Source organism: Berghia stephanieae, chromosome 1, assembly GCF_034508935.2.
Source record: "Berghia stephanieae isolate SIO BIC M18660-M18661 chromosome 1, UCSD_Bste_1.3, whole genome shotgun sequence".
Taxonomy (NCBI): Eukaryota; Metazoa; Mollusca; class Gastropoda; order Nudibranchia; family Aeolidiidae; genus Berghia; species Berghia stephanieae.
Genome location: NC_088360.1, coordinates 795,763 through 812,784, shown reverse-complemented (window position 1 = coordinate 812,784; position 17,022 = coordinate 795,763). Strand labels below are relative to the sequence as shown.

The window sequence follows — 17,022 nt, the reverse complement described above, 5'->3', positions numbered from 1 at the left end:
AGTGTGGCTATGTGGTCTAGTGGTATGACACTCGCTTTTAGATCAGAAGGTCCTGGGTTCGAACCCTGCTCGGCGCATAGTTGAGTCCTTGGAAAAGGCTCTTTACTCACATTATATCACCCTTCTCAGTGCAAAATGAGTACATGGCCGTTAAAAGCGCTGTCTCATAAAAAATAATTGTAATTTCGCCTAACAGGCGGTACGCTTTGAGCACGTTTAGTGGAAATTGCTCTATATAAAAGCTCAGGTTTTTTTGTTTGTTTTTTGTTGTTGTTGTTGCTGTTTTTTTTTTTGTGTTTGTTGTCCTTTTCTTTTATTTTTCTCTCTTTTCTTTTAGGTCCCTGATTCGAGCCTTGCTTTGTGCAGCACAAAATTAAGTCTCACCATGTTCATGTGTAAAATGAGTACCTGTTAGTAACATGAAACAGCGTCGACTTTTTCAAAAAAAAATATATAATGCTGTAAAGGCGTCATGTCACGTCCTGCATGTTATGTGTTGTTGTTGACTTAAGACTGCTTGTAAAGCGCTTTTGAGCACAGTAAATGGATATCATGCTTTTTGAAAGCTCATATTTATTGTCCTCTCAGATTTGGTCGCCGGAGGAGTGTTCTGTTCTGGATTGTAGTAATTATCATAACATCCATCACATCAGCATTCCCTATAAATATTCCAGCCCTCTGTATTTCAAGATTCGTATGCGGTTTGAGTTCAACAAGTATCTATCTATCTAGTTTTGTTACAGGTAAACATTATCATGTCTTAAAAATATTGTTATTAATAATAATAATAATAACAGTAATAATAATAATGATAATAATAATAATAATGATATTAATAATAATAATGACAATAATAATAATAAATAATAATATAATAATAATAATAATAATAATAATAATAATAATAATAATAATGATAATGATGAAGATGATGATGATGATGATGATGATGATGATGATGATGATGATGATGATGATGATGATGATGAATTACGTCCTTCAACACATTTCTTAAACGTATCTCCCCTAGTGTTTGTGACATGCGAATGATTTTTATAAAATCATTCTAACCCATAGTGATAGAACCAAGTACGAGTCTTTATATATGAATAAGATATCCTATTATTCTAAGATTTTTTAATTCAGCAAATTTAGATACTTTAATCTTTCTAAATATTATTATTATTATTATTATTATTATTATTATTATTATTATTATTATTATTATTATTATTATTATTATTATTATTATTATTATTATTATTATTATTATTATTATAATGTTGCAGCCCTAGAATTTCTGTGTCCCCAACACCGCCGATTGTTCATCGTCATCTGGTCAGTTGTATGGGTTTTTGGTGGCCTCATCCTGACTGGTGTGGCTTACTTTATTAGAGACCCTGAACAACTCATACTAACTGTGTCCGTCCCGTTGATTTTACTTCTCAGCTACTACTGGTAAGTATAATCAGTGATATTTACTAGGATTCACAACTGAAAGTTTTTTTTTTACTATTTGAATGTAAAAGAAAGGACCTTCAAAAAAGTGGGCGTTGTCTTCTTTTCCTTTGTTACAATACGATGACTTCCGCCATGCGCATTTTATCTGGGCAGTGGGTCTAAATTTCAAATATTTACCTTAGATACCTCTTATTTCTCTATAAATTACTCTCAGAAGTCTTTGCAAATTTTGCAATCATAAGAGTTGCTGTGATATAAATCTTTATCTAAATGATAATGTTTAACTTTCGGATTATAAAATTCACACTACTTTTCCCTTATAAACGCTAAATAAGTTTAAAACTAGATTCAAAAATCCCTGTCGAAAGATGGATCCGCCCCCTTTATTGCAGACTTATAAAAGTAAATTTTAAAAGCTTAATGTCATACTTATATGTATGATCTGTATGATTTTTCCAAATAATAATTGTCACCAAAAAAGAAATATCTTTGTTTCGAAATAACATAAAGTATTTATTTAATAGCCAAACACTTGAGACTATTGTTTTTGGCGAGTTTCGTAAAAAAGCAAGTATTTGTTTACGAAATCCACCGAGGCAACAGTGGGGTGTGAACCTGAGTCTCAAAGAAGTGAACACCAGTGGGGAGTGAACCTGAGACTACGTTTTTTTTTTGGCATGTTTCGGCGGTTTCTTAAAAAAGTAATTGCTTTTTTACGAAACCCGCCGAAACCCAGTCCCAGGTTCACTCCCCACTGCTGCCTACTTCCCATAACTTTGTCGGGTTTCGGCGGGTTTTGTAAAAAAAAAAGAAACACCCGAAGAAATCGCACTACAATAGCTAAGAGTTATTATACGAAAGCTGCGAAAGCGTGCCAAATTTCATTCTATCACATATTCTTACCCATTATGAGCTATCTATTCTCTCTATGTCTTTACTCATCTCTTATATAATAGATTTGAAATATAATATAGTTATTTATATAATATTACACTCTATCATACTTTCACTACATCGTTTTCTGTATCTCTCACGGTCTCTTCCCAGTCTCCTCGTTCTCTTCTCAACACTTAATAAAGATGAAAAGAAATAATTCGTCGATAAAGGAACACCTACATCTTGCACACACGTGTTTCGTAGATTTGTACGGCCAGGTTGGTTCCCAGTCCTCGAGATGGTTGCATTTCAAGGAACACAGAAAAGGCCAGGAAAATTTTAGAAGAAATTGCTAAAACGAATGGAAAGGCATTCCCCCTGGAACTGTTTGAGGAGCTTGGTGCTCAGATGCTTATTGAGAAAAAGTCACTAACTAAGGCCGTAGAAGACGGTGGCGATGTTAAGGTGAAATCAACGGAGAACAAGGAAAGCTTGCTTACTCTCCTTCGGCATAAAAAGATGGCTTTTCAGTTTGTGGTTCTACTGTTTAATTGGTAAGGATGATATAGTTTGTGGTTCTACTGTGTAATTGGTAAGGATGATACAGTTTGTGGTTCTACTGTGTAATTGGTAAGGATGATACAGTTTGTGGTTCTACTGTGTAATTGGTAAGGATGATACAGTTTGTGGTTCTACTGTGTAATTGGTAAGGATGATACAGTTTGTGGTTCTACTGTGTAATTGGTAAGGATGATACAGTTTGTGGTTCTACTGTGTAATTGGTAAGGATGATACAGTTTGTGGTTCTACTGTGTAATTGGTAAGGATGATACAGTTTGTGGTTCTACTGTGTAATTGGTAAGGATGATACAGTTTGTGGTTCTACTGTGTAATTGGTAAGGATGATACAGTTTGTGGTTCTACTGTGTAATTGGTAAGGATGATACAGTTTGTGGTTCTACTGTGTAATTGGTAAGGATGATACAGTTTGTGGTTCTACTGTGTAATTGGTAAGGATGATACAGTTTGTGGTTCTACTGTGTAATTGGTAAGGATGATACAGTTTGTGGTTCTACTGTGTAATTGGTAAGGATGATACAGTTTGTGGTTCTACTGTGTAATTGGTAAGGATGATACAGTTTGTGGTTCTACTGTGCAATTGGTAAGGATGATACAGTTTGTGGTTCTACTGTGTAATTGGTAAGGATGATACAGTTTGTGGTTCTACTGTGTAATTGGTAAGGATGATACAGTTTGTGGTTCTACTGTGTAATTGGTAAGGATGATACAGTTTGTGGTTCTACTGTGTAATTGGTAAGGATGATACAGTTTGTGGTTCTACTGTGCAATTGGTAAGGATGATACAGTTTGTGGTTCTACTGTGTAATTGGTAAGGATGATACAGTTTGTGGTTCTACTGTGTAATTGGTAAGGATGATACAGTTTGTGGTTCTACTGTGTAATTGGTAAGGATGATACAGTTTGTGGTTCTACTGTGCAATTGGTAAGGATGATACAGTTTGTGGTTCTACTGTGTAATTGGTAAGGATGATACAGTTTGTGGTTCTACTGTGTAATTCGTAAGGATGATACAGTTTGTGGTTCTACTGTGTAATTGGTAAGGATGATACAGTTTGTGGTTCTACTGTGTAATTGTAAGGATGATACAGTTCGTGAGCCAAAAAAATGTTTATGTTAAAAAAGCTAATAACAAAAAAGAATGTTTCTTTGACTATAAATGCCGATAGCGGCTGAACTTTTTGACATATTGTTGCAAAACAGTTTGGTATGATTATGAGGAATAATGTTGAAACAAGTTTGACGCTCTCGTCAAATGTGAGTTACCTCTGCCTTTTTATTCTTACAATGATGTTTAATGTCACAATTTATGTGAAATGAAAAAGAGAAAGTCATTCAATCCCTTTGCAAAGAAGGAATTATAGAATCCAATGCATTTTCTGAAAGGCCAAATATTTTCCTTTCAACTTCATATAAGGTTATGAAAGTTATTGAGAGGGAATCCGACTAACGCGAAGAAGAGTTAGTGGACTATAAAAAATTTTAATACGGACCGATTGGAAGCGGCTTGCTTTCTTCTCTCACCAACCGAAACTTAACGTTTTGCAGTAAAACCTAAAAGTATTGAATTGCGTGCATGGGCAATTTTCTGGGTCCGTTCTAAAAAGGAACATTGAACAGGAATTCACAACACTAAGGTATTATCTGGCAAAAACAAAACCGCTTTAAGTGTTTTTGGACCACCAAAACTCTGACTTGAGCAATGTCATTTCTACTGACGAGAACTAAGTGTACCCCATTTTCATACATTGGAACTTTTGTATAAATCACCCTTTCGTCCGCTTTGCGAATGCCCGAATCATGGTCCCAAGTCACCTTTATGACATGGGGTCTCATTATTACATGGCAAGTTTAGGAGTCATTCTATATCGTGAGGATACAACAAAACTCTGTACCAATTCACCACGACTGAAAAAATATGGAGTAATATCATTCTATAATTCAGGACCTAAAGTTTGAAATTCTTTCCCAAAACTTAAGAGATCCATCAACATCAACATTTTAAAATCTAGATTAAAACATCACTTATCTTATGAGAAATATCTTGCATAGATAATTTTATTGAATTGTATTTTCTCCTGTTTATCTATGTGTCAAGTATAAGTCACTTGATAGTAGGGTTATTGTTACAAATGTTTCATTTAATGTCATAGTATCGTTGGCAATGTAGAGCGCATACAGCACCACATCGTCATGGTTACGGGCTGAAGAAATGGTATTATTATTATTATTATTATTATTATTATTATTATTATTATTATTATTATATTATTATTATTATTATTATTATTATTATTATTATTATTATTATATGACAATTTCTTAAACATTTTCCAAAATAATGCACAGCATCTTACAAAATATAATGTTTTGATTAGGGAATGAACATACAGGCAAAATCTAATAATATTGAACCTTTTTCTTTTTCTTTTTACAGGATGGCTAACAGCTTAATGTACTACGCCCTGATGTTCAACGTCTCCAATTTATCAGGCTCAATACATCTCAACGTCTTGTTGCTGAACTGCGTAGACCTCTTTGCTAACATATCGGCTTACGTTGTAATTGATCGTTTTGGTGAGTGATACCATCTTGATCCAAATAATCGAAATCGTTTTTGACTTCAATTATGAATGCAACGAGATATCTAAGGGTTATTATTTTAACAAAACAAACTAGATTTAGTAATTTAGGTACCATCTTTGCCCATTGTGTCTAGTATATATATTTGAAAACGTTTATATATATATATATATATATATATATATATATATATATATATATATATATATATATATATATATATATATATATATAAGTATCAATCCACTGTTAAGGTGACCACTGTGAAATGCACCAATTGGAGGACCAAGCATATGTCTTGTTCAAATTGATTAAACTGTTCAATCTTTGTTCAAATGAGTATAGTTTGATTCCCTCCAATGAGTTATGAACATAATTCTGATGCTTGATGATCACAATGGTATATAGAAAATTACTCGGTCCCCCTACTGTTTTACTAAGTGTTTCTGCTGCTTTAAGGAGACATTTGGTAAAAACATGTTTTTAGGGAGACCACATTAAAAACCCCTTTTAGGGAGCCCGGTATATGTTTATATATGGGTATACCTAAGAGTGCATTTTCAAGTGAGCTACCACCAAATTTACTAAAACAAAGTAAGTCCTTAAGAGCTTCATGGCCATAGTGTCGAAACTTATCCCAGTGTGTGTAGAGTGAAGTGGCCGAGCAATGCATTTACTAACTCATCCCTCCGAAGGGGGCGCTCAGGGAAATAACCTGGCAAAAAATATTCCCAGTTGCTCCGTGCGCCATTATTTTTGCAGTCCCCGACCCCTTTAGAAGCCTGACGACCCAGGTTAAGAACAGAGATAGAAGGGACCAGGCAGAGGAGTTGATTTGTTGTTGTTGTATACCACTGAATGGACTTGGTTTGTTTTGTTTTTAAGGGTTTTACGGCGCTTGCAACACATTAAGGTCATATCAGCGCCAGTAAAAAGGAAGAAAATGGGATAGTAAAAAGTTCTGGAACTACAATTAGAGCACCCAAGAAAAAGTAAGGCAAAGGGGATTTGTTTCAAAAAGGAAACAGTAGATTCCAAGAGCACACTATCAAAGTACTTAGTTTGAGATCACCTAGAAGTCTCATTCAGACACAGGTCCCAACAAAGAGGGATACACTCAAATGTTTACAAAGCATATATAAGATGTAAACAAAACAATAAAGTGCATAACAAAGAGATGATTTACAAGGAAAAAAATATCATCTCCCAAAACTATAAATTTGACTGTTTCCCTCCCAGCCAGGGCCTGGACAAAACCAAGTAATCCCATTCCAAGACAGAGACAGAAAACAAGTTGGAAAACAGACATAGGGGGATAGAAGAAGAAGACGCAACAAGTACGTCCCTGCCCACTATGGGAGGTTGGGAACCCCACCAAGTGAATGGAGTTGGATGGATAGGACAGCAGATCTGATGGACACAATGAACGGCTTCAATCAACATACAATTCACTTTAACTTGCACAATGCTTGCTTTGGTTTCGTGGTTTTGGGGTAGACAGTTCGTCTGATGCCTGAGTTGCCAGGGTTCGAATCCATATTTGTGGCGATGTAGAGTCATTGTGAAAGTCTCATTTACAGTCTTACTTGTGTTAATTGGAGTAAGTTACTGAATTGTAACAACGTTGTTCGTGTCCAAAAAAATGTACTACCAGCTGCACGTCGAGCTCATTGTGGGTTTTGTGAGACATCAAAGCTCGTGTAAAATTACATTTACATTTGACCGAAAAATGATACACAATGATACAAGTTTACAAATCATATTGCAGGTTTATTTCAGTTCCAAAAGCCATCACAAACATTCATCCACTGTATCACATAAGTCTTTGGTCACCAAATAAAAGCAAAATAAACTTTGATGAAGTTTGTTATGTGTACAGTGCAACATAAAAGGATAGAAACAGTTTTACTGATAAAACCCTCAAATGATAACAAACCAATATGTTGTTGCTGGTAAGTTGCTTAATTGCATTTGTTAAAAAGCATAACTGTGAAGCAAAAGTGTTGAAAATCGTTTAAATAAAGTTTAATGCAAAAAAATAATTCTTAAGCACTTTATGCAGTTCTAAGCTGTCGTTGCTGCATTGTTTTTCATTATTAATTATTATTATTCTGATTAAGGATGAGGGGATAAAGAAAGAAAGAAATTAAATGCACAGGGGTGTCATTTCTTGACAGTCACCTCTAAACATTGCAACTCTTAAAATTATCATAAAAAGAATAGAAGTTTTACATTAGGTATCTAGAAAATGCTGAACATAAAGCTACATTGGCCAATTAAGTTAGGGTTAGTAGAAAGACTTTTTATTCTGCCATATCTGATTCTTTCAGATAGTTCTACAAAGCATTTGTCTCTCAAACTGAGCAAATCAATGTTCATATAATATAAAAATGAAGATTGCAATGATGAACAGATTGTACTAAATAAAGATAAAACTTTTTTTTAACCCCCCAAAATATGTCAATAACACTATACAATACAAAAAATGTAATACAAATTAAAGTCATGATTGTCATTACACCGATAAACGCTCTTTCCCTTCTATTGGATATTTATTTCTTTCATTAAAGATCTTTCACCATGTACCTTCAGGGATTCCTTTTTGTGAAAATACCCTGTGGTGTTTTAAGAACAGAATAATTTCAGACTTCCCAGGTAATGATCCCCTCGAACCATGTGCTGAAACATCTTCGACAAAGTTTTAAAAATATGACTTGACTCTATCTGTATCCTCATCTGACCATGACATGTATCTCCGATTTTTGAATTACTCTGGGGTTCAGTTTGTTTTGAAGAACACGCAAGCTGATTTGGCACTCCTGCTTCACCATTAAATATTTCTTCTTGATTTGCAGCTGTTACTATGGATGTTCCAAAATTTTCATTTTGAGTTTCTATTCACTACAGAGTCATTTGTTTCAATGTTACAATTTCCTTCCCCAGTGACCGATGCTGAGTTATCAATTTGACCCAAAAAATGACCAACTTCTGTTATTTCTCGTATTGCAATTGGACACTGATAAATGTTTTGATTGATTCATTGTGTCCCATATGTCAATAGAAGACATCTCTCTCGTGTTGTGGGACATCAAGTAAGGCAAATAATGTCGAAGCTCGGTGCCTGAATTTATCAGCTATTAACAATTAAGGAAGTGACATATTTGATGGCAATGTAACCACTTACATGATCTTTGGATATTCCTGTACTTTACTGCTTTACGCTCCTGTACAAGTTTCCTTAAAGGCTGAATTGTGTCATTGGGTATCAACACAGGGACCAACATCTTGCTTCCCTTTCCAGACTGATAGGCCAGCTTATATTTCTCAAGTAATGCTTTTTCCAAAGGATCAGTGACATGTTGTACAAGCTGGGGATCAACCCATACATCTGAATCTGCATCATTCCAGTCTTTTAACAACATCCTTGCGGGTTCTCCGCCTCTCCTCGCATTAAACATTGTAAGCCTAGCTACGATGACATTGCGAAGCCTAACAAACATATGTGAATCAAATAAATGATAATCATCCTCACAAATACGGACCATCTCTTCAGTAATAAATTGCTGTAGCTACTTTATATCATTCTCTAATGGCATCTCTTTTTTCAAATTGTTTGGGTTTTCTCAATTTTTTTTCCTTGTGTTTCCTCATCAAATGCCTTGAGAGTTTTGTTTGCAACTGACCACAGTATGGACAGGGTCTCCTTGGCTTTTTGTATTTCTCTGAAAAAAAGGAGAAAATAAAGCACATCATGCTATGAACTCTGAACATAAGTCAATAGACAGATCGTATGCACATCAGCTACATGACAGCGGTAGAGAGGAATAGCATTCCAAATGTTTAAGGCCTGGACAAGTAACTGTCATCATTCCTTCTTGTTATATACTTTTCTACCATCTATTCCTTTGGAAGAGGTATGTTAGATTTGTGGAGACCTCTGCCACATAATAAATCAAGCGAAAAGACGCCATATATTTGTTTTGAAATAGAAATAAATAGATCAATCCACCCATTCCACCGGGTTCAGGGTTCCCTCTTCATTATAATCAAAATATGAACATAAATCGTAACACAATGAAGTCTCATCTGAATAAATAGATTGTCCTTTGTTGTTTCAGCGAATAATCAGACAATGTCAAAAGAATTTTACGTTTTCCCCCAACCACCCCTTGGAGGTATCAGTATCAGCCGAATGGTTAGCGTCATGTTTTTTACATTGAGCAACAAAATTTACTCCAATTGCTTCACTCGACCAAGGCAGAAAAGTAATCAAGAATAAACCCAAGTCCTATCCAAAGATTAACATTTCATTTAAGTTTCATTTAAGTTTATTGTAGGCCCTTGGCCATTCGACAAAATTCAATTCACATAAATTATTTACAACAATCAGAAATTAGTTATATCGATAATAGTAATAGAATGCAATGAAGGCAATATCATAATATTAATAATAACAGTAACGGCAATAAGTAACAATTAATATAGTAATAAAAGTAATAATAGACTATAGTTCATAGTAATAGTAATAATAATGACTTTCATTGTCATTGAGAGAGTGAGAAAACATCACCGGCTGGCAGAACAAACAGCCGACATCAATCAAACGTCCTCCAAACCGGTTGAGCACTGCTTCATTAATTCCTTAAAACTTAAAGACTTATTTACTTCCCCCCAACTGCCTGAACGAGGTGTGTAGACCACTTAATCCTGATTTATATTTTGTGGGAATGAAATATGACATGTATATGCCGGAAATAACAAACATACTGTTCAGATAGAAAATATTTGAGTCTTGCCTTTGTTAATTGACACAGATAAGTTAGGAAATAAATGCTAGTAAAAACGATCAGCAAGTTCGTGAACACTACTTCTCAACTCGAACATATGTTTTCATCAAATCTACACACATCATGTTATGATCTGAATTTTAATGATCTCAGTTGTCATTGAAAGGAAACCCCAAGAATTTTAGAATAAAAAAAGAATTGAACCTGGAAGTCAAAAGGGTTTGGAGGGGGTGGAAGTTTTATTTTAAAAGGAATGGGTAAATTAAAATTGATCCCACAAATATCAAAGGAGAAGAATGACAAAAAATGACTCACCATTGCACGTAACACGTTGGTTTGCATGTGTATAGCATTCGGGTTGAACCTGGGTCCCAGACTGGCAATGAGATTCAGTCTGTGATAGTTGTGGATGAGGCTCTGACTGAGTTGGGGAATGAACACTAGGTTCCAAAGACAGCAGCATTGGGTACCTCACAGAGCACGAAGAGGAATCAGACAAAAATCGGGATCCTGTATATTTTGTGGAAAAGATGACAAATCAATCAATTTATTCATGTTGACAATAAACACGAAGAGCCATTGTTTAATAATCCAACTAAACAATTAGCTGGTTAATAATGCAAGTATAAAAAAAGAGTTGAGAAAGGCAGACATATTGTCTAAGTATTTAATATGTTCAACTGTGCATGAATAAATATAGCTACACCAACCAGAGCTTCAGTAAACTGTTTTTAACAAACTCTCTAAATCCTACACCAGGACCAACAACTACAAAACAATTTTTTATCTCACTACGATTCTGGACATATAAACTGTTGTCATTGCAACGATATGAACTTCCTAACCTTGCAACTGCAATATAATTAACAAAAATGTTGATAAACATTACAATGCTAGAGAATTTGGACAAAATGCGAGATCAAAAGTATAATCCCAACATAAGCTATTGTCATTTTTCCTGGAAACGCATCATTTTCACATTTAGTCAAATAAAAAACAAACGACTTCAAATGTGAATGGTTCATCAATGAATATCACTTCAAAATATAACGAGGAAGGTTTAAAATAGTGTTATTGTTGGCAAAGTGCACTGCAAAGAAAATTTTTAACAACAAAAGACTAGTAGGTCCCACTGGTGTAAAACAGTGTTGTCCTTGTCCTGAAATATTGAATCGCGCCTAACAGACTGCAGGTCTCATCTTTTGTGGCAATTGTGTTTTGTCCACCACAAAATATGGTGATGTGAAGCATTTTGAGCATGGTGCGAACTGTGGATAAACGCTATACAAATGCTATGCTTTTGTTTCAATTTACATACTTACCACAACTGAATCATGCGATATGGAACTTTGTTCTGCATCACTTTCAGGCTCTGAGTTGGAGTCTATATAAAATAAAAACAAACAAAGAAAAGCTGAAGACTATCATCTGCAAGTTTTGCTCTAAACCCTTAAACAAAAAATCATGCCATCTTGTGCTGTAAAAGGATTTTTATTTTATTATTTACTTTATGACTATTGTCCTTTAGACAAAAAGAAAATTAAGTCCGAAAACTTTTGGCTATTTTGTTTTAAATTTCAAGAATGTCAGAGTTGGCAAGAGAGGATGGAAATATAATTCCTGAAACCAATCTGTCTATAATCATATCCATATGATAGTTTTTCGTTCAAGATTCAGGTACAGTCTATTTTGGATAATCGCAACACCTTGGGATCATCGAAAATGTTGCGATTAACTGAAGTTGCAATTAACCAAAGTTCAGTTTCCTGTCCACTATTTCAACATTTTACACATTTATTGTAAACTCAAACCAGTAAATGTTATACTTAGTCCACCACATACAAAGCAATTTCATTGAAACAAAAACCATATGGCAGCCCTGTGTAGATTTGTCAACCAAAAGCAGCTATGAAGCAAGCCGATGTCTTACTCAGATTGGACGAAGTTTCACTTTTTTCTCAACATTTGTCAGAGTTCACGAGATTAGCCGTAATGAGAGACAATAAGCTCTCACCAAACTCGTTGGTCACAATGCACAGTTGTTAATCCTAAAACAAAGGATATCGCTCAGTCTCTCTTTATAACTGTCATTTATAACCTGCTGTCAAGATTATGACCAGCCCCACCCCTCTTCTATTTAATGGCCACCGATGACGTCACAAACCCATACTGCAAATCCCTGCCCTCTTTCGACTCTAATAGAGTGGTGACACACTACCATAGCATTAAATCCCGCTCACTCTCGATTCTTCAACCTGTCACGATTTCATCCATAATGAAATTTAATCATGATATATTGTCTGATTTCTTGAATTTACCACTTTTTAAAAACCGAAGTTTGTTGCAATTAACCAGTGACTTTTATATAGAATTATTTCCATTTGTTAGGAAATGTTGCGATTAACCGAGTTGCAATTATCCGGAGTGGACTGTATTAGTATTACACATCATGACTCAAACAAAAATAAGCAAACTATGTGTACCTAAATATTTAATTCATTTCCTCATCAAATTACATTCTTACCATTAACATCCTAGATCACATCAAAAGGGTTGTCTGGATTGGCAGCAAGACATTTTTTCAGGATTTTTAAAGCTCAAATCTCTCTGATCTGAAGGTACAAAAGAAATAGCATATTCTCAACATTAAACTATGATTTTGTTATATGGCACACTGTATGAGCATGATAAAGCAAAGACAGGTTTAAGTTTAAAATATTTTATATTCGTTTCAAAAATCCATTCTGGTTTTGCCAAAATAAAATAAACACATGAAGTGTTGAGTTGGATAGCGCTAAAAGTAAAAGTAGTAAGTAGTAGTAGTAGTAGTAGTAGTAGTAGTAGTAGTAGTAGTAGTAGTAGTAGTAGTAGTAGTGGTAGTAGTAGTAGTAATAGTAGTAGTAGTAGTAGTAGTAGTAGTAGTAGTAGTAGTAGTAATAGTAGTAGTAGTAGTAGTAGTAATAGTAGTAGTAGTAGTAGTAGTAATAGTAGTAGTAGTAGTAGTAGTAGTAGTAGTAGTAGTAGTAGTAGTAGTAGTAGTAGTAGTAGTAGTAGTAGTAGTAGTAGTAGTAGTAGTAAACGACAGATCGTACAAAGCTAGTACTATGTGTGATCTACAGTCTACAGAAGTTCCCGAATCATCTGACTCCACCTCCGAATGACTGACAAGTGACAATCATCAATCGGTGTATGTGATGTCTACCCGATTTCAATTCATAAATCAACAGTGATAGAATAAGAATGGCCAATAACTTACCATTTAAATTATCTCGGTGCCTCTTCAATGATGCCTCCAGCATCAATTTACCCCACGATGCCATAGTTTGGAAGTCAGTAAGTGACGAAAAATGAAAAAATCAGCGACGTAAATACGAAAACGAAAGTAGGAATTGTGCGAAATTGGCTAAACATATGTTTCACAAAAAAATGAGCTACTATGTTTGCTTGTCTTTTGTCGCCACGATAAGAATCCGAGCCGAGATTCGATACATCTATTTCTAAAAATAGATTATAATTCGTATATCTTGTTCATTTCACCGTTCATCAACTTTCACACAATTGTTTATTTTATTTTCATTACTATAAAAATCCATATAATGCTCTAGAATTTTAGAGAAAATTTCGGAAAGATATAGCGCCTCACTATTAAATATATCGATGAAAACACTGGTACCCCTATTGTACTTTTTTCAGGCGGTCACCTTATTGACCAACGTGAAACTTTAGGCATAACTCTTCTTACTGTGGTGTTTAACAAATATCTTCAATACTAAGATTTACAATTATATATCCTTGACGGTTGGGTTGACAACCTTAAACTAAAATCAGAAAAGTGAATGTGCTAGAGGTCAAATCAATAGGGGGACCAGATTTTGGTCTCCCTATTGGTAAAGTACTGAAAAATGAACTAATAGGGGTACCAAAAGTCTCCCTAACCGGTATTAATACATATATATATATATATATATATATATATATATATATATATATATATATATATATATATATATATATGAGTGTTGGTGGGTACTTGTAGGTACGAAAGTGCTCGATAATGATGGTTAGAGCTAATATAGAATGCAAGTTTTCACTCACATTTTTGTGGCCACAAAAATGTGAGTGAAAATGTTCATTATATATATATATATATATATATATATATATATATATATATATATATATATATATATATATATATACAGGGGCGTGGCTCTATTGGTTCAAATGGTGCCTGGCACCACATCCATGTTTTAAAAATGGATAACAGCATTTTTTTTAATATATAAAACTGAGAAATGGTATATATCGCCTTTTATCAACAGTGCGAAACAGACTCCCTTTCTGTCACAACGCCTTCTATCCACGCTTTTCTCCCGATTCACACAGTCCGTTGATGACTGTCAGCGACTGTGTACCATGGCTGAGCGAGTGACTGGATTTCCCCACTCAAACGATTGCAAGGAGCGGATTTTTGCTGGCACCATTTAAGGCTATCCGGCTATTACTATAATGTTGCCACATTGAATACCTGAGAAAATGGCTAGAATTTTTACCATCTTCACATACGAGAAAAAACCCGCCTCAGGTGCCGAGAAATTTTTGCTCCAACTCTGTTGGACTGGGGAAAAATAGCTAATGTTGGTCATTTACGTCATAGTATGGGAACTTAGACCATCTTTATTATTATCGAAATCACAATTATTAACAAGTTCATTTGTTTCTCTCTCTGTGTCGTGATTATTGTATATATTAATTTATTATTATTATTATTATTATTATTATTATTATTATTATTATTATTATTATTATTATTATTATTATTATTATTATTATTATTATTGTTATTATTATTATTATCCGATTTTTTACAATAATATTAATAAGAACAGGCCTCGGGGAGGCAAACGGAAACAACATAACATCTCAATGGTAACAACTCGTCGTCCACCCCGCCCCCACACAAACCCCCGTCCACCACCAACACTTGTAACTGTACCGACCACAAACAGTTTCACAAACGACAACAATAACATTGTTATTGGTCTTCTGAATGCACAGTCCTGCCGAAACAAAACCGAAGAATTAAACGATTTATTAACGGAGAAGAACTTCGATATACTATTTATAGTAGAGACATGGGTCTCACAGTCTGGAGACGTCCCAGTTGAAAAAGCTATGACACCCCCTGGGTACCAATTTAGATCGTATCCAAGGAAAGATCAGCGAGGGGGTGGCATTGGCGTATTTTATAAAACAAAATTATGTAAACATGTGGAAATCATCGAAATGCGCTGCAAAACAATGGAGGCCATTGATCTTAGATTATCCCTCCAGAATACAAGATACAACTTCAACTGCATCTACCGACCGCCAGCAAACAAGAAAAACAAAATAAAATTACCTGATGTTAGGAAGGAAATCAACGAGATGCTAACTTTGCAACACACGCGTCCTGGCCATTCAATTATACTCGGCGACTTTAATTTTCACTTCGACAACGTCACAGACACCGCTAAATTGCACGAGTCATTATCGGAGAACAACATGTGCCAGATCGTAACAACGCCAACCCACTCTGCTGGTCATATTTTAGATTGGGTAATTGTAGAAAAATTCAGAGTTCCAAAAAACCAACGCCACCGTCGACTATCTCCCCTTTTCGGACCACTCCCTCATTTCTTTCAATCTTGACGTTTCAAAACCATGCCAAGAAACCACCACCACATCAACCAGAAACATTAAAGGCATTAATTTGGACAGTTTCAGAGGCGATTTAGAAACAAAACTTTCTAAAAATTCAATGATTTCTCCAGACCAGTGGAATAGTCTCATCGAAACGCTTGACAAACATGCGCCATTCCAAACAAGGACCGTCACCAACCGCAAGTATGCTCCGTGGTATACGTCGGACGTTAAAGAAGCTAAAACGAAGTGTCGGAGAGCAGAAAGACTGCTGAAAACATCAGGCCTTACGATTCATCGTGAAATATTCCAGAACGCATTTCGTGCCTGGAAGACAACAATAAAAAAGGCAAAGACCACGTATTTTCTTTCAAAATTCGAAACTTCTAAATCTTGTAAACAATTATTTAACATCTGCAATGATCTACTTAGACGTGAAAGATGCACTTCATTACCATCTACAACCAATCAAAGAGACTTGCCAAACACATTTGTCAACTTTTTTAAAGACAAAATACATAACATTCGTTCAGAACTAGATCGGCATGAACCATTTATAGATACAAATACATTCTATGGTACCTCTTTAGACAAGTTCCAACCAGTTTCATCTAGTTTCATAAACGAGTTGATAAAAAAAAGCCCCCATTAAATCCTGCGACCTTGATCCCCTACCAGCACAGCTTTTGGCCAGCTCCATCGATACATTATTACCATCCATTACATCAATCATAAATACATCCATACTGACTGGCGAAGTTCCATCGTGCTTTAAAAGTGCCCTCATCAAACCACTTCTGAAGAAACCATCACTGGACCACAATATGTTAAACAATTATCGTCCTGTATCAAATTTACCTTTTTTGTCAAAACTTTTGGAGAAGGTAGTTCTTACACAATTAACATCTCATCTTAAGAACAACAGTTTGGAACAACCCTTTTAGTCAGCCTACAAACATCAACACAGTACTAAAACGGCGCTTCTTAAAATCTTTAATGACTTGTTATGTAATGCTGATGCTAACAATATCAATGTATTATGCCTTTTAGATAT

General features: G+C 34.9%; 2 protein-coding genes across 2 annotated transcripts in view; one reads left to right on the top strand and one right to left on the bottom strand.

Annotated features, from left to right (window-relative positions):
- Positions 1-17,022, bottom strand: part of LOC144965923 (zinc finger protein 862-like) — a 128,287-nt gene that overhangs the window by 40,802 nt on the left and 70,463 nt on the right. The window lies entirely within an intron of this gene.
- LOC144965928 (organic cation transporter protein-like) overlaps positions 1-17,022 on the top strand; it is a 56,171-nt gene that overhangs the window by 19,930 nt on the left and 19,219 nt on the right. Inside the window, exons 5-8 of the mRNA XM_078901795.1 lie at positions 589-743; positions 1,290-1,458; positions 2,616-2,891; positions 5,354-5,493. Coding sequence (XP_078757921.1) covers positions 589-743; positions 1,290-1,458; positions 2,616-2,891; positions 5,354-5,493 — 740 coding nt within the window. The remainder of the gene's footprint in view (positions 1-588; positions 744-1,289; positions 1,459-2,615; positions 2,892-5,353; positions 5,494-17,022) is intronic.